We start from the raw sequence: 19,583 nt of genomic DNA, 5'->3' as shown, positions 1-19,583 counted from the left end.
GATAGGTGCTTCATGGTCAGTTCCAGCTTATAGCCCTTAAAAGAGTTGTGGACGATCATCCCAACAGCAGTGCATAGGCCTATCTTGAAAGGGACTTACATACGGGATGCAGAAGTACACAGATTCTACTAGGCAAAATCACAGCCACTCCACTTCCAACTATATAAGTACTACATTTCATGATATACATGGTGCCTATTCCAGTTGTAGGTTTAGTCTGTTCTTAATCAAGAAGGAAATTAATTAGCATGTACTGAGCATATGATTTTTACCAGGAATCTTATACATTTGTTATGCATCCCTAAGAAATGAACCAACTTTTTGCTATATAACTGTTATGTATATAACCTTAATAGTGATCTCTTCAGTGTCCAACATTTTAGAAGAGAATTCGCTTATTGAATTACTTCAGAATAAAACTTACATTATCAAAAGCTCTACTGATAGAAAACAAATTAACTCAATTCTAAAGAATAAAATGGAACAAAAATTATCTGCCTACTGAAAGTATTATCAGGTATTTGCTGAGAAATAATGGATTTAAAATTTTTTGAAACATCTTTAACTTTTAGAGGTGAAAGAAACAGCTATGGAAAGGTGACTCAAATCATTTACTGAAGTTTGGCAATTGTAAGTTGTCTGTAAAATTTAAAACGCAGCATTAATTAAAATCATATCAGAGGTTTCAAGGCAGAATACTACTTTGGGAAACAAAATCCTAAAGTGAAGGAAAAAAAACAGATAGTTGTGCTAAACAGTATTTAATTTATTTATGATTTGCTTTCAGTTTCTTTGCAAGATAATTTGCTATAGTAAAAAGAGCAGGGACTTCGGAAACAAACAAACTTTGGGCTTGAGACCTAGTTCCACCACTTATGTAATCGCTATACGGCCTTGGGCAATCACTTAAACCTTGAATTTCTGTTTTCTCTTCTTTAAATTGGCAATAATAATGTGCATCTTAATGAGATTTTTAGTATAAATGAGATGCATAAAGATTTATGAAGAACCTCAAGTGACTGCAGAGTTAGTTTTCTTTCCCTCTGTTGTTAGTCACAGAGTAGGGTTTACTCTTACTTAGAAGCCCAGCAGGAAGTTCTGGAAAGGAAGGTTTGGTTTGAGATTACCTTCCCACACCCAGACTTGGTTACCAGAAAATGTCCCAGAAGCCCGGGACAGTCATCTATGGATTTTCTGAGCCAGACAGCAGCCTCGGTAGGGAGGTAAATGGCTGGAGTGAGCAGGAGGGAGGGTGCAATTCCTCTTGAGTCCCAAATTCATAATATGCCCTCATTCTGTGTGCAAGGCGAAGCTGTAGGCTCACTCGCATTTCAATTAGTGTCCCCCTAACCCCACCAAAATGTACTCTACTACCAAGTAGAAGAAATTTTGAATTATCTGGAGTTTTATATTTAGGTTGTCATGAATTTTATTATATGTCCTAATTGTAATAAGAGCTACCAACTCTACAGTGCTTGCTGTCTGCACAGTACAGTGTTTAGGCACTTTTCATATATTCTCTAATTCATATAATTCCTTGATTTTTAGCTGTTGCTAAAATATCCATTTTAGTAGATAAAGTGACAGAGACCCTGAAGGATTTGATAGCAAGCCCAAAGTTGCCAGTTAAAAATGTGTAAGTTGCTGATTGCTAAGCTTGCACTGCCATAAGATATTGTTTAGATAAATCCTTTTAAGACATTCATGATTATCTGTGGCCCCTGTAACCTTCTGAACTGTCATGACTCTGTCAGCCCCATGGTGATGTATATTGTGTGTTCTCACAGAAACTGGCCCCTGGAGTCAGCCAGTTTGCTTACACCTGTGTACAGGACCACCCCATTTGGACGAATCAGCAATTTTGGGAGACAACCTTTTACAATGCGGTGCAGGAACAGGTTCGATCCCTGTATCTCTCAGCCAAGGAAGACAATCATGCCCCACATCTGAAGCAAAAGGTAAGATAAAGAAAGGTATTTGTGTGGGGCTGTGGTCCTGGCTTCAAGGAAAGCTTACTCAGGTATTCCCAGGGCTAAAGGAAATCTAGCCACTTCCTACCAGTGTATTTGGGGTTTACTTTAGGAAGCCCTCTGGTGAGCATCTTTCTCCTGTTGATTTCTGACATTTTTTTCCATAATAACTTCTTACTGCAGTTCTGTAGCACTAGAATTGTTTTATAGTATTTTAATAAATAAGAATCTCCTGGAAACAATTATAGGAAGTTGAACAGAAAGAATAACCCTAAAATACCTAGGCAGATATCTTTATGCAATTAACTTCTTGAAGAAATGTCAAATTAAAGTCAGTTGACTCCTAAATAAATGCTCAAAAGTATGCCAGCAATAAATCTAGGTCTTCTTTTAGGAGTATTCTATATGTTTCCAAATATTTTTATCACCATAAAATAAATTTAAGGAAACTATCAAGAAAATAGTTTAAAATAAAGAATATTGGTTTTAATTTGAAAGAGCAGTTTAAATTTTTCTGAAATTTTGAAATGTCATACACTAGCTGTCTGGTCTTAGGCAATTCACTTTACCTTTCTGTGCCTTATTTCTACATTGGTAAAATCAATAGATTACATTATTGTAAGATTTTAATGTCTAATACAAGTAAAAGACATTGAAGAGTTCCTGGCACATACTAAATAATAACTGTTAGAAATTACTGTCCTCATTAATTGAACTTAAAGCAGCACTAAGGGCTGATTATCAGTGTTGATTCACTTTAAGAGTAATTTTTTTTTAAGTTTTTTTAAATTTATTTTTTTATTGAAATATAATTGAAGAGTAATTTTTAATCCTACATGCTGGGCTAATACATTGCTGCTGATCCTTTCCTCCATTTTAAATTTGCCTTATATTATGTGAGATAAATGAACCTCTATAGCTAACTGAAACTACCTAGTAGTCACATATTTCTATGACCTCAAGTAATTTTAAACATATTATTGATCTATTATTGAGTATGATAAGAACAGAAACTTAAATAACAAATAGCACTATATGACATCAATCTGATATTTCAAATTATTGTTGTACAGTTAGCTTTAATTGTTTTCTCTTAATTTAAAACTCTTAAAACACCAGATGCACTTGGAAAAGGGGTAACTTGTAGCAGATCCAAAAAGTATTAGCTCGAAGTCATATTCTAGAAATAGTTGGCCTGGTGGGGTGCTTTTGATAATTTTTAAAGAAGATGTGGTGCTGACATTGGTATATCTCAAAAACATTCATAGAGCAAATACATGTCACTGCTTCTGTGTCCTTTATTCTATAAAAGTCTGTCGCTGAGCCCCAGTTTAGGTATGAGTGAGACTATAGATATACCAGCTCTTCATAAGCTGTAAAGTGCTGCGCAGATGTGGGTTACTGCTGTTGTTTAACTCTTCAGCCTATAGGAAACCCCTCTTAAAAATCCCATGGACACCTATATACCCATGTGGTGATAATGTTTGATTCCCATATTTACAAAGAAACCTAGCTCTATTTTTTTGTGACTTTGGTCATTCTATCTTCTTCTCCAAAGAGCAGAAGAAAAGAAACTGCAGAGTACTAGAAAATGCTACTGGCACATTTGACCTGAGCATTGATAGGTACTTCAGGTCAACGATTTGTTATAACTGGCAACTTGAAGGGGATAGAGCCATAGAGATAAATAAATGCAGTGAAATGTTAGCAATGAGAAGTGTGTACATCTTTGTTTTGCTGCTGCTTCCTTATGTTTGTCATGTGGTTCCATTCAAGGCCTGTTGGAGCTCAGAAAAAAAGACTACGTTTCATGTTGTTGTTATAATTTGTTTATATATTTTCATTTTTACTGACATAGGTATTTGATAGATGAATTATTAAAACATCTTCCATGTTTTTTGAAGCTCATGTCAAGTGATAGATTTGGATTTTTTTTAATTTTTATTATTTTTTTTAAATTTTGGCTACGTTGGGTCTTTGTTGCTGCAGATGGGCTTTCTCTAGTTGCGGTGAGCGGGGGCCACTCTCCGTTGCAGCGCACAGGCTTCTCATTTGCAGTGGCTTCTTTTGTTGCAGAGCACGGGCTCTAGGTGCAAGGGCTTCAGTAGTTGCAACACGTGGGCCCAGTAGTTGTGGAACACAGGCTCTAGGGAGCACGGGCTTCAGTATTTGCAGCATGCGGGCTCAGTAGCTGTGGCGCACCGGCTCCAGAGCGCAGGCTCAGTAGTTGTGGCGCACGGGCTCAGTTGCTCTGCAACATGTGGGATCCTCCCAGACCAGGGATCGAACCCGTGTCCCCTGCATTGGCAGGCGGACTCTCAACCAGTGCACCACCAGGGAAGTCCCAGATTTGGATATTTTTGCTTTGGTTTTTAGGGTAAACTGCCTGATGACCAATATCAGGAGAAGACAGCAATGGACCTGGCAGCCGAGCAGCTACGCCTTTGGCCTACTCTGAGCAAATCAGCTCAGCAGGAGCTGGTGCAACGTGAGGAAAGCACTGTCTTCAGTCAGGCCATTCACTTTGCAAACCTCATGGTCAATCTGCTAGTTCCACTAGATACAAGTAAAAACAAGCTCCTAAGAACATCAGCACCAGGAGACTGGGAAAGTGGGAGCAACAGCATTGTCACAAACAGGTACCAAATGTGGACACACAGAGACCCTCCTATTCTTCTTGGCTTAGCACAGGATATAAAGTATTTCGGGTAAATATTGCTATACATATTTCAAAAATTAACCATTTTCCTCATCTTCAGACTTGCTCAGCTTTTCTCTATTAAAAGACTTTCACTACATCCAACTATTGTTAATCACCTCCCATACTCTCTTCTCTTTCATGACCTCTGATTTTTCAAATGTCTCAACCACTACTGATCCAGCCCTTCAGTTACTTTCCACCACAGCAATTTACAGAAAGCACTCTGGAAAATTACTAATGAACTCCTTCTTGTCAAAGTGATTATTTGTTTCTTGGCCCTCCTTTTCCTCAGTTTATCCATTGCATTTGCCTGTAATCATGTCCTCAACAATCCCTTGCTCTTAACCCTACTACTTCCCATACCACTGAGAATAAAACCATAAGGCCTAACAGGATCTGGCCCCTGGCTATTGCTCAGACCTTATTTCCTATCACTCTTCCGTCAATGAAACTGGTATCCCTGTTCAACATTCGAGGCATGATACTGCCTCAGGGCCTTTGTACTTCTTGTTCCTGCAATCTGGAATACTCTTCCTGAAATAGTCATAAGAATCACTCCCTCACTTCATTTAGTTCTCTGCTCTAATGTCACCCACCCAGAGAGGCCTTCCTGACTTCCCTGTCTTAAGTAACACATCCATCACTTGCTCATACCTTTTTTTTCTTTCATGACATTTTCTACAATCTGATTTACATAGTGAGTGGCTAAGACACCTAAGTTTGTTAATGCTTTGGGATGGTGTGATGGCCAAATTCATTACTTTGCTTTACTTCTAACACTGATTCAGCTAATGTGGTTGGATTTGGAAGAAAGAGAAGTGAGTAGTTTAGAGTTGGCAGTGAGTCTTTTCCATGACTAGCAGTCTAAAAGAAGTCATAGGAGGCAGGAGTATTTATTGAATTAAAAAAAAAAAAAGCAACACGGGCAGGTATTACACTTTCACATCTGCTCCATTTCAAATTTATTCCCTTCTTTTGCATGATTTGTATCACCTACAGACAAATGATGGTTTCAAAGTGACCAAAATGGTTGTGATTCACTGACAGAAAGAAGAATATTGGCAAGAGAAGGGTTCATAGGACAATTTTGTTCTTCCATTTGGAAAAATACGCTACTTGCTGAAAAAAAGTTCTTTTACTTTGCCTACCAGGGACATGTCCCCCGGTTGCCAAAGGCCAAAGATAGCCATATTACTTTGTCTGGCTCCATGTGGCAATTAATTTGGAAGGACAAGTTTTTTTAGAAGGTCTAAGTATCAGATAAAATTTAAAGTCTCTTTTTGTTTTATTTTCTGTGGTTCGTGAGTTCCTCTTAGAAAAATGACAGAAGATATTCCTTACAAAAACAAATCTGGATCCAAAGAACAATGCCTGACAATAGCTTCCAAATGTAGGCACACAGAACATCATGTTTCACCACTATCACTTATAGAGAAGCCGTGGAGTAAAGTGAGGTTTCTACTTGAGTATACATCCCTTTGAGCAAGTTTAAATTGCTATGGAAGATCACTGTGATATAGTAGTCATTTGTTTTACTGACCATGATTTCTTTCCTTAACTTTCTTAGTATTGCAGGAAGTGTAGCTGAGAGCTATGATACAGAAAGTGGGTTTGAAGATTCAGAGAATAATGACATTGCCAATTCTGTTGTGCGTTTCATTACCCGATTTATTGACAAAGTTTGTACAGAGAGTGGAGTTACTCAGGATCACATCAAGAGCCTGCATTGCATGATACCAGGTAATCACTTTGCAGATATTAGAGAACCAGAATATTAGAGATAACTGAATAAGAATTATTCTTATGGGTCTATTTTCTCCAGCATAATACTTGGCTTCCATGTAGTTTAGCCTGCTATTTATTTTTGTTTCAATTAGTTTCTTTCAATAGTTTTAAATTAGTAAAATATATCATAAAATTTGCCATTTTAAACTTTTTTAAGTGTAAAACTCAGTGGCATTAATTATATTCACAATGTTGTACAACTGTCACCAACTGTCTATTACCAAAACTTTTTAATCACCCCAAACAGACACTCTGTACCCATTAAGCAACAGCTCCCCATTCTCCACCCTCTAGCCCCTGGTTACCTCTAATCTACTTTCTATCTCTATGAATTTGCCTATTCTAGATACTGTATATAAGTGAAATCATATAACACTTGTCCTTTTGTGTCTGGTTTATTTCATTGAGCATAATGTTTTCAAGGTTTATCCAGTTGTAGCAGGTATTGTAACTTCATTTCCTTTTATGACTGAATAATACTGTAATTGTATGGATATACCACATTTTATTTATCCATTCATCTGTTGATGGACACTTGTATTGTTTTGACCTTCTGGCTGTTGTGAACAGTGCTACTATGAATATTCATGTACAAGTATCTGAGTCTTATTTTCGGTTCTTTTGGGTATATACCTCGGAGTGGAATTACTGAGTCATATGGTAATTCTGTGTTTAACTTTTTGAGGAACCACCAAACTATGATTAGTTTTTAATTCTAAAATATCCAGAATTTGTTTTAATTCTGCTTGTTTGGTACTCTTTCATTTTGAATACTCTGATTCATCCCAGGAATTGTAGCTATGCACGTTGAAACCCTAGAAGCAGTGCATCGAGAGAGTAGAAGACTTCCACCTATACAGAAGGTAATTATTCCAGACTACATGCTTTCAGAGTATAAAATCTCTTTAAAAAGCAACAGTAGACTGTTGTGCCCCAGAAAGTACCTTCTCCTAACCTTCTACAGAGACCAGCTCTAGTTTTAATGATACATTAAACTTTGAGAGGAGTTTACATGTAGATCCTCATTAAAAAGTATAGTGAAACAGAATAGTTGATCAACAAAGGAGCAATAATAACCTCTTGTTGAGTCTACTTTTATAGGCAAGGCATAAATTATGAACATTCTAACTTCCAAGCCCAAGCCACAATTTTATGCCCTGCCTGTTTCCCCCCAAAAATGACTTAAGGCAATTACCATAAAATCACCAGGTTCCTGAATCTGTATGCATTACAAGCATACATCGCAAACATCTGGGAAGTCTATTAAAAATTGAGAGGCCTGAATCCCAGCCCAGCCTCCTGAATAGGAGTACCCTGGGACTTGGCCTGGGAATCTGTACTTTAACAAGCCTCCCAGATGATTATTTTGCAGTTAGTCTGGCACCAGTCTGTGGGACTAGGGTTCAAGACCCTCTTACCTATATAACAGAACTACTAAAAATAAATTCAAAGGAGAAATCAGAAGCCAGATGGAAAGGAGAGCTAATTCTATCAGAAATCTGACACACAGTGATCATTATACTTTGGCTTTACATTTAGCTCTGAGGTTCCTAGAGCCAACAAAAAGAATAGTGCTGATTTATATAGTTTTTATTGCTCAGGAAAAAAAAATAATAAGCGTATTATATCTTCAGGAGAGATGGATTTTTTTGAACCCTTCAGGGGAGTGTATCATGTGGTTCCTTACTTCCCAAGATGTATAAATGGTCATAGCTTGGCCATTTTTTGTGTTAATCTTTATAAAAGGCTAAGAAAGGCTCTTCAAAGATGCATCTATTTTTTTAAAATATTTTTTTTCAATTTTCAAAGTAACAATGCTTTTGTATAAAATTGAAACATTAAACAAGCACACATTGTACAAAATGAAAGTCCCCCATGGTCCTCCTCACCCCGACCTCTACCCTTAACCATGATAGCACCACCTTTAACAGTTTGGTTCATATTCTAAAAGGGGTTCATAATATACACACTGGTTGGTAGCTCTTTTTTTACTTAGCAATGTATTCTGGCATCTTTCTATGTTCACATATATAGATCCATGTCATTTTTTTAATGGTTGCAAAATGTTCCATTGAATAGGTATCTCAAAAAGTTTAGTAATTTCCAATGATTTTACTGTGAATAAGCAATGCTGAGAAGAATCTTTTTACATTTGGATATAGAAACATCATTTCTGCCTCTTCCCAAATCTGTTTACTCATTTTGTCTACTTGGGAAATCTGGCTCAAATTTTTTAGATCTGTAACTGCAAAGATAACCTTGGTCTAAGGGTTGGAAATCCCACTAGAGTTGTGTTTAAATTAACTTTCTCTGTTGCTAGCCCAAGATTCTTAGACCTGCTCTACTGCCTGGAGAAGAAATTGTTTGTGAAGGTCTTCGAGTCCTGCTGGATCCTGATGGAAGAGAAGAAGCCACTGGAGGCCTTCTTGGAGGCCCTCAGCTCCTGCCAGCAGAAGGAGCCTTGTTCCTCACCACATACAGAATTCTGTTCAGAGGGACTCCCCATGATCAGCTAGGTATGGCTCATATAATGCCATCAGAACAGGGTTATCTATGTGCTACATGAGGCTTTGATTCCATCTGTGTGCAGTGATTTGCGAGTCAGTTCAGATTCAGAGTAAGCCTTTTTACTACACAGATTTTTTTTAGAACTTTTGTCTGTCAAAGCTAATGATAATTTGGATCATAGATTCTTATTTGAAGAACCAAAGGTATCTTCTAGAGAGCAAACCACGGTTCATACACTGAAACTATAATAATTTCATGAGGCAGCATTTTGTGACTTAGGGATATTCATAGTATCCAGCTACTAACATCCTCTGCTGATTTGCCCCACCTTCTGAGTCCTGCAGTAAACTGTAAGGCTGAGGTTTTCCAGACTCATGATCCCTTTTGTGGAAGGGTGTGCTAAGCATTGCAGGGCTGTACAGCACTAACTAACTAACTCCACTTCTCTCATTCCATTTCAACTAACCCCATTCCTCTCTTAGCAGACCTCTCTTATATTCAGCAGACCTCTCTTCTATTCAGCAGACCTCTCTTCTAAGAAGATACCTCTCTTCTATTCACTAAACTCCCTCAACTTCTATTTACTACTACGCTCTACAATCTTCTGTATTAGAAGGGAATAGCATACCTTATCAAGTCTGAATTATCTTCTTTAAACCTCTATATAAACTATTCTGGTTGATAGGAAAAGCCTATAAGGTTTTGGGTAAAATTATTGGACTCCATATCAAGAAGCTCAGGTTTAGATCACTGTTGACCAATCTTGATATCTTAAGTGAGTCCCCTAACCTCTCTGAGTTTCAGTTTCCCCTTTTATAAAATTAGGGAATTGGGCTTGCTTGGTGATAATGCAGTTGCTCTCAGCCTTGACTGCGTATATGAATTATCTGGGAAGCTTTAAAAAAAAGGGGGTTTTTTTCTGGGCCTAACTCTCAAACAATTGAATTAGAATCTGTAATAGGATTCTAGGAGGGGGAACCCCCCCGCAAGGCATCTGTGTATTTTTGTTACATACTGAGGATTGAGAAACATTGGGATAAATGGTCACTAGAATTCTTTTCTCATCTGAAATTATTTATTCAATAGCATTTGATGAGTGTGTACTATGTGTTATGCACTTTGTTAGACAGTGGAATTCAGATTTATAAACTGTATTATCTTCAGAATCTAACAGTTGTATAATCCCTTGCTTAGACAGAATCAAGATGGTTTATTGGTCATAAAGATTGCTTACCACATGAAAAGCAAAAAGCTTGTAAAATTCAATAAAGAAAATGAATCAGCAGGAATAGTTGTGCTCTTTTGAAAAAGAGTGAAAAAGAGAGCAAAATTTCTCAATCCTCTCCTGTCATGTTACTGTAAATAAATTACATTTGTATTTGTAAGCAAGTGTATTTTTAAAACTAAATATCTAGTACTTAAAGCATTTTTTTACTAAAACCTTTGTGAGCTCAGTGGCCATAAACATATATTTTGGGCATATAAATATATGAGATACTTGGTCATTTAAATTGCTCTAATTTATGTCTTTTAAAGAAATCAAAGCCATATTTAGTGTGAAAGCTTGTATTGGTCTCTTGTTTTTTCCTGACAATTTTTGGGTTAATTTCACATTTTAGGAAAATTATTTTCATCAGAGAAAAGTTTTGTATTTGCCTCTTTTATTTCTCTTTTTAAGTTAATTTAAATTTTAAAATTTCTCCTTTAATGCCACATAGAAATCTGATCATTTGACATGTGTTATGTAAGTCATTTAATACATCTTAGAACTTAAATCCTGTGTATGTCTTGATTTTGTTTAGGCTCTAGGTATGAGTCTAATATAAGAGAATTTTCCAGGTTAGGAATTCAGAAGTTCAGGGACTGAGGAATTCTGATAATAATAAGTAGATTACTTAATATATGGGCTCTTAAGTCAGATAAACCTAGTTCAAATCTCACCCCCTTTGGCTTACTAGCTGAGGGGCCTAGCCCATTGCTCCTCTTTTCTGTTACTTGTACCACTGCCTGAAATGCCCACCCTTTCCCCCTCTGCAGATCCAAACCTACATTCTCTTCAACGCTCACCTTCTCTCTCACTTCTTCCAGGAATCAGTCTCTAGCCATCTAGCGTGCAGAAGTCTTCTCCCCTTCTGAAATATTTAAAGCCATGTTCCCTCAAACCTAGGAGCTAATTGCACGTTGTTGTATTCTGTATTCTGCATGTGACTTTCCTCCCCCGTGGGGAACTGTGAGCTCTCCAAGGGAAGCTTCATGTGTGCTACTTCTTTTCTAGATGCTCATCTTCATACCCTCAGGTAGTTGATAAATAATTATTTGTATTTTCCCTTTCTTGCTTTAATATTTAAACTCCTGAAAATCTTGAGCCTAAGCCAAATCATATATCTTCTGAAGGCACATATACATAGTATAGCACCTTTATACAGAAACAAACTTTAACAATCTTTTCTCTTTTGCTTTATTATTACATTAAATATGATAAGTGTCTTTTCAATATTTGAAAATACTTCTTTTCTTCTGTATAAAACCTACCCTTCCTATAAGATACCTTAAACCAGATGATCTTGTGTGGCACATAATAGGCTGGGGAACTAGAATGAAGCCTGGCAGGCTGGGACAGTTCCTTCATTCCGGGAAAGGATTGTTTCTCAGGAATGAATTGCCATGCAACAAAACTAATGAATGCGATTCTAGAGTCGTGGCACTTTCTCTCACTGCATTCCTGGACATTGTCCTTTCCAGACATATTTCTCCGGCAGAGGCTGGTGAAATGAGCGCAGAGACTCTAAAAAAGAGCTCTAGAAAAGGGCTTCCCTGGTGGCGCAGTGGTTAAGAATCCGCCTGCCAATGCAGGGGACATGGGTTCGAGCCCTGGTCCGGGAAGATCCCACATGCCGTGGGGCAGCTAAGCCCGTGAGCCACAACTACTGAGCCCACACACCACAACTACTGAAGCCCACGTGCCTAGAGCCTGTGCTCCACAACAAGAGAAGCCACCACAATGAGAAGCCCGCGTGCAGCAACAAAGACCCAATGCAGCCAAAAATAAATAAATTTATTTTTTAAAAAGAAATGAGCTGTAAAGTGCTGTTGCTTAGTCTGTACCCTGTCTTCCTGTAGTTGGTGAGCAGACAGTTGTGCGAAGTTTTCCCATTGCCTCCATCACCAAGGAGAAGAAGATCGCAATGCAGAACCAGCTACAACAGAACATGCAAGAAGGACTGCAGATCACATCAGCATCTTTTCAGGTATTAAGAAAGGGAGCCATTTGTCTCCTGTTTAAAAGTTTTCTACAAATGATGTCATGGCCACTTTCTTTTGATCATATGGTCAGGAGTTAGAGGATGAGGAGAATTAGAGGGTCTGAGAGGGTAATCTTTGATTGAGTCAACTCTTGAATGGTATTGGATTTAATCCTCCATTTCCTGAGCCCTGCAGTCAACTCAGAGTAGTAACAGATTATCTGTTGATATTCAGTGATCTTAGAAATTCAGACACACACAGTTGACTCTTATTCTGTGCCAAGTCATACCTCAGTTTGGGTTTGATAAAGTCTTTAGACAGAAAGCATCGCTTGGGATCTATTTCAGAAGGAAATGCCCTGTGGCTCTTCTGTGGAAAAGGTAGAGCTCTGAGAATTATAGCTAGGTCTAAGGTTCTGAGTAACCCCTGATGAGCTTTTTTCAGGGAGCTCTGAACATATCAGAACTTGTGAAATTATTGATGCAAACCAGACACTTGGAAGAGTGATCTTTTCTTAGTTTTCCTTTTTTTATAATTCTCAGTCTGCGACATTGTGCTCTTCTCACTCTTCCTGCCTTGTCTCTGACTTCTCAGGTTTGCAGGGGTTCCAGTTCTTGCCTCGTTCCTTCCAGGCAAGAAGCCCTCCCTAGTACCTCCATATGCTAATTGTGTGAAATGTAAGTCTGCTGATCTCTAGGCCCAGACCTTCTCTGGTCACCTGAGAGTACTGACCTCCTAGAGATTTCTTCACTATTCCAACTGCCAAAGGACTCTAAACTAGAATGCTGCATGGGTCTACTGGCTAGGATTCTAGTCAAACTGAATTTTTTCTTCCTAGGTTTATAGTATCTCTGGGTAGGAAGAGACCTTCTTAGGCCAAATTCCCTATCTAGAACCAACAGTTAATAAATGAGAAGGACATGTTTCCTACTCCAGCCACTATAAGTTAATTTCCCTATCCTATCATAGAAAAGATAGTCTTGAATTCCCTGACTGTCCAGTGGTTAGGACTCTGTGCTTTCACTGCCGAGGGCCTGTGTTCATTCCCTGGTCAGGAAACTAAGATCCCACAAGTCGTGTGGCTCAACCAAAAAAAAAAAAGAAAAGAAAAGTAATGAAAAGAAATTGAGAAAAGATAGTCTTAAAGAAACTCAACTTCAAGATACACGATTTTCCTTGCCAACTAACCATCTATAGCAAGTAAACCTTTCTGAGCCTTTTTTATTTTTGAAATTTTAAAATTTTATTGCATGATATCCAAGGTCCCTTCAACTTCGAAACTCTTGCCATTTAGTATTATTATTTTTTTGTTATTTCAGTAATTTGGGGGAAGCTATCTGGAAATCCTTAATGTTTCTGATATGTTTAATTTCTTTTGTCCCTAGTTGATTAAAGTAGCATTTGATGAAGAAGTGAGTCCAGAAGTAGTAGAGATCTTTAAGAAACAGCTGATGAAGTTTCGTTATCCTCAGTCCATTTTTACCACCTTTGCTTTTGCTGCTGGACAAACTACCCCACAAATAATTTTACCCAAGCAGAAGGAAAAGAACACTTCCTTTCGGTAAGAAGACAGGTTTCTTCATTTCAGCCCTCCCATAGTTGACTGTCAGGCCAAGTGACCTATCTTTTGGGTCAATATGTGACTGTTCTCTTTGTTTGCTGTTTTGTCACACCCATTGAACCAAGCTCAGGAGTTATGGAACAGCAGCATCAGTATATGTAACCATCATGTCCATTGCTCATGATGCATTTTTAGAACGTGAAATTCTGTTTTCCCTTTTTCCTGTACTGATCGCTTTCTAACTTCAGTTTTCATTAATATCCAGGTCTAGTAGACAGTTTTGCTCTGGTCTAGAGATGAGAATGTTTATTTTTTCTTTTTTTGTAACTTTTAATTTAGATATAATTTCAAATTTATAGAAAAGTTACAACATAGTACAAAGGATTCCTGTATACCCTTTACCCAGATTCACCAGTTGTTTGTTTTATTCCATTTTCTTTATCATTTTCTCTCTCATATATATATTTTTTCTAAACCATTTGCGTTACATATATAATGCCCCTTTATCCTTAAATACATCAATATACATTTCCTAAGAACAAAGACATTATCTTACATAACCACAGTACAGTAATCACAACCAGGAAATTTAATTGTCATAAAACTTTTACCTAACCCAGATTCCATATTCAAATTTTGCTTATGAGCCTTCACAGCTACTTTTTTTTTCTGTCTGGTACAGGATCCAATCCAGGATCAGGCATTGCATTTACTTGTCATATTTCTTTAGTAGGAATCCTTATTTTCTGATGAAAATGTTGAGGAATTCATGTTGAAACTTTTAAATTTCAGTTATTACAAAATAACAATTGCTTTAAAATTCTCTTCAGTTAGTGATAAAATATAAGGCTTAACATTTCAGTCCATTCATCATCAAACACCTGGAATTTGGACATCTGCTAGTACAAATTACATATTAGGGAGTACTCTGCAGATTTTGGAGAAAAAGCCTTTTTGCCTGAAAGTGGGGTAGGTTGGGGATTATAGGTGATTTGAGTCACTTCTAAACTGCATAGCTAGCCACTTGTACCGTTGTTACCTGGTGAGCAAAAGAGACCACGTATAGCCAGATATGAGATGCTGAAGAAGTATGAACAGCTTTCTAGGCAATTACAATGGTGAGCTAAGCATCTTATCTTAGCACTGTGGGGTCACAGGGGAGCCTATGATATTCATTATCTCAGCCCTCTATGGAAGAAACAAAGTTTTGTATGGTGTTTTATGTTTAGAAACTGTCAGGGTGGGGTTGGTTATATATATCTATAAAATCAAGCTGATTCTGTCAAGCTACAACAGAGATATAGCAATTTTAAATTTTTAAATACCTTAGAATTGTCTTGCATATATAAAACAAAAGATATAGCTCTAGCTGGAAAAAATTCAAAAATCCTATTAAGTTTAAGTTACACCTGAAGTGATTCACAATAGGTTTAATTTAGGAAATACCAGTATTCTGTGATTTCTAACAACTATGTAAAACATGCTCATAACCCTCAGATTTACGCTTCAGATCACTAAAGACGAGGACTGGTAAAACTATTTGACAACAAAAGAATCCTTACCACCTTTCATCAAATGACAAGAAAACACAAAAAGAGTTCTGTTCTTTGCAATAAAGAAGAACATAATCAAAAACAATCTTACTTGAAACCTTCATCCCAATATGATTATTCAGGAAATAGGTTCTTTGTTTAATTCTTTGAATTGTAGATATCTATACCCAGAATTTCTATCAGCAAGAAAAAGTAAACCATTTAAATAAATAAAGTACTTTTAGGTCCAAATGACTTAAATCCTAGTTTCTCTTTAATTAAAGCTGACTCTCAAAAGGATACTCAAATTTCTGGTTTCTTATTTTTTCTCCTCTCAAAGAGGGGAATGATTTTACTCTTTTCTGTATCTCAGAAGGCTTCTAGTGTCAGAAGGCAGGACACCACACATACACATTTAAAACACTTAAGAAATAAGTAAAGGTGTTGCCAGTTATAATTGTCAAGATCTTAAAGAAAAACTTATGAGTTAGTAGAGAGTTTGAATCAGCAGAGAAGGAGGCAGGCTGGCTTTCCATGGAGAAGGACTTCTGCAAGCATAGTCTATGGGAACTGGTGGGGGGAGTGGCATGGATAACCAGAGTAGGTTAGGGGCATGTTTGACCAAAAAGCCAAACTGAGGAGTTTAGATGGGGAATGATAAGTAGTTTGTGTCCCACTCTAGGTTCTTGCACTTTTTGCCTAAAACAGTGTCCTGATGACAGCAGTGTTTTATGGGAAATTAGTCTGCTGACATATAAAAAGTGATCTAAAGAAAGAGAGGCTTAATGAAGGTCTGGACAATGCTAGTGGCTGTGGGAATAGAGAAGAAACAAGTTGAGCAACGTAGGTATCAAAAAATATAAGTGACATCTTCATATTAAATTGACATTCTCTTTGGTTTTGTGACTTGTAGCACCTTCTCAAAAACAATTGTGAAAGGTGCCAAAAGGGCAGGGAAAATGACGATTGGGCGGCAGTATTTATTGAAGAGGAGGACAGGGACAATTGTGGAAGAGAGAGTGAACCGTCCTGGATGGAATGAAGAGGATGACATATCTGGTATGTGAGAACTTGTTTTTCCTTCATGAATGAACTTTATATCTTTCTTCTTATATGAGTAAGAACAAGAGACTAAGACATAGTTGCACTTAAACCTGACTCTCAAAAACCTAGATCTATCTAATAAGATGAGAGGCACTTACCAGCTTCTCAGAACTGGAAAAAAAAAAATTTTATTTTCCCAATATTCCATTGTTCAGATAAGATTTTGTTAAGTTATATTCCTCCTCTACCAAATCCATAGAGCTGATTGGCCACTGTTATGTGGGTCTCATTAAAGGGAAAAAGAAAGAAACCCCACTACATAGAAAATTTAGGTATAAAGTAGCCCCCCATACGTTATTGTTATGGAATAAGAATAAGGAAATAAGGGCATTAAATATTCAAAGTTGAAGATTTGAGGTTTTGGTAAGAACATTGTGGGTGCTCTTCATCAAAATGGGGGCCTAAGATGAAGGCATTCTTAGATGATAAGAAAAAAGTGCCTGCTAAATATTTAAAAGAGCAGAATCTGGGAAGCGGAGATAACTCTCCGTCAGGAAAATAAAGGCAGAAAACTAGCAGCAAATGTTATTCCTTAACCTAGTGTCAAGTATGCTTATGGAATTAACACTAGAGAGAATCTGGTCTAATAGAGAGGATGCCATTGTACCCTTTTCTTTCTCAGGCTCTTAGACTCAATCAGTGATTATACAACTGCTACTTTTACTCCTACTAATAACAACAAGAACATTTTAAAGATAGAAACCTCACCTTTAGAGAGCTAACTAGCTAAAGGTCTCCATTTCAGTATGTGTATCTACGGGCTTGCCTCTGGGGGCAGTGAAAAGACCATGTATTGGAACCCTGGCTTCTCACAGTCACATGGAAAGCCATACAAAAACGACTGCTACCCATCACTATTGACTTCTAATTCAAAGATTTTATGATTTCACAGAACAAAAACTTATTCTATGATAGTTATTCCACCAAAAGACCAAATTATATAATGCTCTTTGCTCCTCTGAAGAGGCCAACACAAATAAAACTGATACCTAATGATATATTTGCATTGTGAAGTTCACAAACTAAAGCACAAAGTCTTATAGAGATAAGCTGGGGTTTTTTTTTCCTTTTAATGGAAGAGAGCCATATCATTCCCTTTGACTTTAGAACTTTGAGTACATTTCCAAAAACTTTGAAAGCTTAATTTGACTTCTCTCACTTTAAAAATAAACAGGGAAGTAAGTAAAGATAGTCTTTAACAGGGAAATTTTTTTTTTTTAGTTAGAACATGCAGTACCAATTAGGAATGTTGTTTTTTTTAAAATCCTCCCTAAAATACTTCATTATTGGGAATTCTTCCAACATCTAAAATCTTAAAGGATTCTGTAACCTGCGATTGCAAAATTGTGAGGGAGTTTCCCATATATACCACATCCTCTGACAAAATATAACTTCTACCAAATACAACTCCTTCATACCTAAGAAAGGTCATTTCCCACTAGTGACCTTCTGCTTAATCTAAAAATTTCTAATAAAAATTTATGCTGTTTGAAGTTAACTGAAACCTGGAATGATGAGTTTATGTAGTGATCATGTTAGAGATCAGTTTTACTGACAGGTTAGTCTCTCACAAAGTATGAATGTTTATTCTATAGAGTCCTAAACAGAAATCACTACAGGTGGACATTAATAAGCAAGCCTGACTAAAACAGAAAAATACGGGTAATGAATTCAAAATTAGATTGTTTTTAGAAATTTTGAGTTAATTTCCCTGACACTTTGAGTTAGTTGAGCTCCTGATGTTTTATTTCCTATTACAGTTTTAATTTATGTTTAAGCATAATGATTCCTCAGAGAAGTTACATGATTTAATTTTGGTATACATAGCACCTCTAGCCCTAATATAAACTTCTCTTGGTTAAGGATCCTCTTCAGAAGGAAGTTTTTAATCCTCTACTTTGAGCTATATCATTTCTTCAAAACCTGTTTCTGCCATCACAGTTTCAGATGATAGTGAACTCCCCACAAGTGCCACCCTGAAGGCTTCGGAGAAATCTACAATGGAACAGTTAGTGGAAAAAGCTTGCTTCAGAGACTATCAGCGTTTAGGTTTGGGAACCATAAGTAGCAGCTCTTCTCGCTCAAAACCAGAGTACTTTCGAATCACCGCCTCCAACAGGATGTATTCACTCTGCCGGAGGTAAGTCTGTTGGTGGTGTCCAAAAAGAGACCTTTCCTTCCTTCCATTTGCATCTTGAATGGGCTATTTGCATCCATAGCACAGAGAGAAAGAGAGATGCTAGAAAACAGGAGCAAGGTGTCCAGGGGTAGGTGTGTTTAAGGGACACTTTATATGCAGCATGTGCAAGCATCTCACTGACATTCTCAGAAGTTATATCACTGAACAGTGCCTATATTAAATCAGAAAGTGAATGGTAACAGTTTTTGTCTGCTTTATGAATTTCCCATATTTGTCTTTCTCTTCCCATTTGCCTCTCTTCTAACATGTCTGAGATAACTTGAGTAAGAATAGAATTTGCCCAGGCAGACAGGAGAGATGAAAATCTGCTATAGGTCAGGGGTCTGCAAACTTTTTCTTTAAAGGGCCAAATAGTACATACATATTTTCAGTTTTGCAGGGTATATGTTCTCTCATTGCAGCTACTCAACTCTGCCACTGAAGCAGCCATAGACGGTACATAAATAAATGGGCAAGGCCAGTTTTGGCCCACAGGCTGTAATTTGCTAACCCAAGTGTAGGTAGGGTTTCCTTATGCTGTCTAATTAGAATTTTTTCAGGAGATATTACTTAAAGAATGTAAATGAACACATGTTCTTTTTTCTGTTCTTTTGTCTATTGCTGTTTTATATATCTGTTAAGCCCTATTCCATGCTTTATATCTTTGAAAACTCCATTTCTACCATCCACAAGTTTAATCATTTTCATTTCCAGGTAAATTCTATTCTTTGCATTTATAAATTACTGGTTTGATTAAATACAATAATGCTGTGAAAGTACTTTGTAAGTTGTAAGCCCTGTACATATCTTAGAAAGTTGTCTTAATGTTACTATTAGTTTCAATCCTACTGTTTTCAAAGAACTATAGATATCTCATTTTAAATGACAATTTAAATGTACAAATACCAATGTGAAACTTGAGAAACAGATTGGGAGTATAGTGTGAGATTTGGGACAGATAAAATTTTTGCATTAAGTACTGAAAGGCTGTGATTTTGTT

At 37.1% G+C, this 19,583-nt stretch overlaps 1 protein-coding gene across 4 annotated transcripts in view; it reads left to right on the top strand.

The window, feature by feature from the left end:
• Positions 1-19,583, top strand: part of SBF2 (SET binding factor 2) — a 459,215-nt gene that overhangs the window by 384,952 nt on the left and 54,680 nt on the right. For all 4 annotated transcript variants that reach the window (XM_065882548.1, XM_065882549.1, XM_065882546.1 and 1 more), the window contains 9 exons: positions 1,788-1,958; positions 4,347-4,609; positions 6,239-6,411; positions 7,246-7,319; positions 8,777-8,972; positions 12,085-12,212; positions 13,593-13,768; positions 16,214-16,359; positions 18,346-18,544. In XM_065882548.1, the coding sequence (XP_065738620.1) occupies positions 1,788-1,958; positions 4,347-4,609; positions 6,239-6,411; positions 7,246-7,319; positions 8,777-8,972; positions 12,085-12,212; positions 13,593-13,768; positions 16,214-16,359; positions 18,346-18,544 (1,526 nt within the window). The remainder of the gene's footprint in view (positions 1-1,787; positions 1,959-4,346; positions 4,610-6,238; positions 6,412-7,245; positions 7,320-8,776; positions 8,973-12,084; positions 12,213-13,592; positions 13,769-16,213; positions 16,360-18,345; positions 18,545-19,583) is intronic.

Source organism: Phocoena phocoena, chromosome 8 (genome assembly GCF_963924675.1).
Source record: "Phocoena phocoena chromosome 8, mPhoPho1.1, whole genome shotgun sequence".
Classification (NCBI taxonomy): Eukaryota; Metazoa; Chordata; class Mammalia; order Artiodactyla; family Phocoenidae; genus Phocoena; species Phocoena phocoena.
The sequence above is the reverse complement of the archived record's forward strand: the minus strand, read 5'-3'. Positions and strand labels throughout refer to the sequence as shown.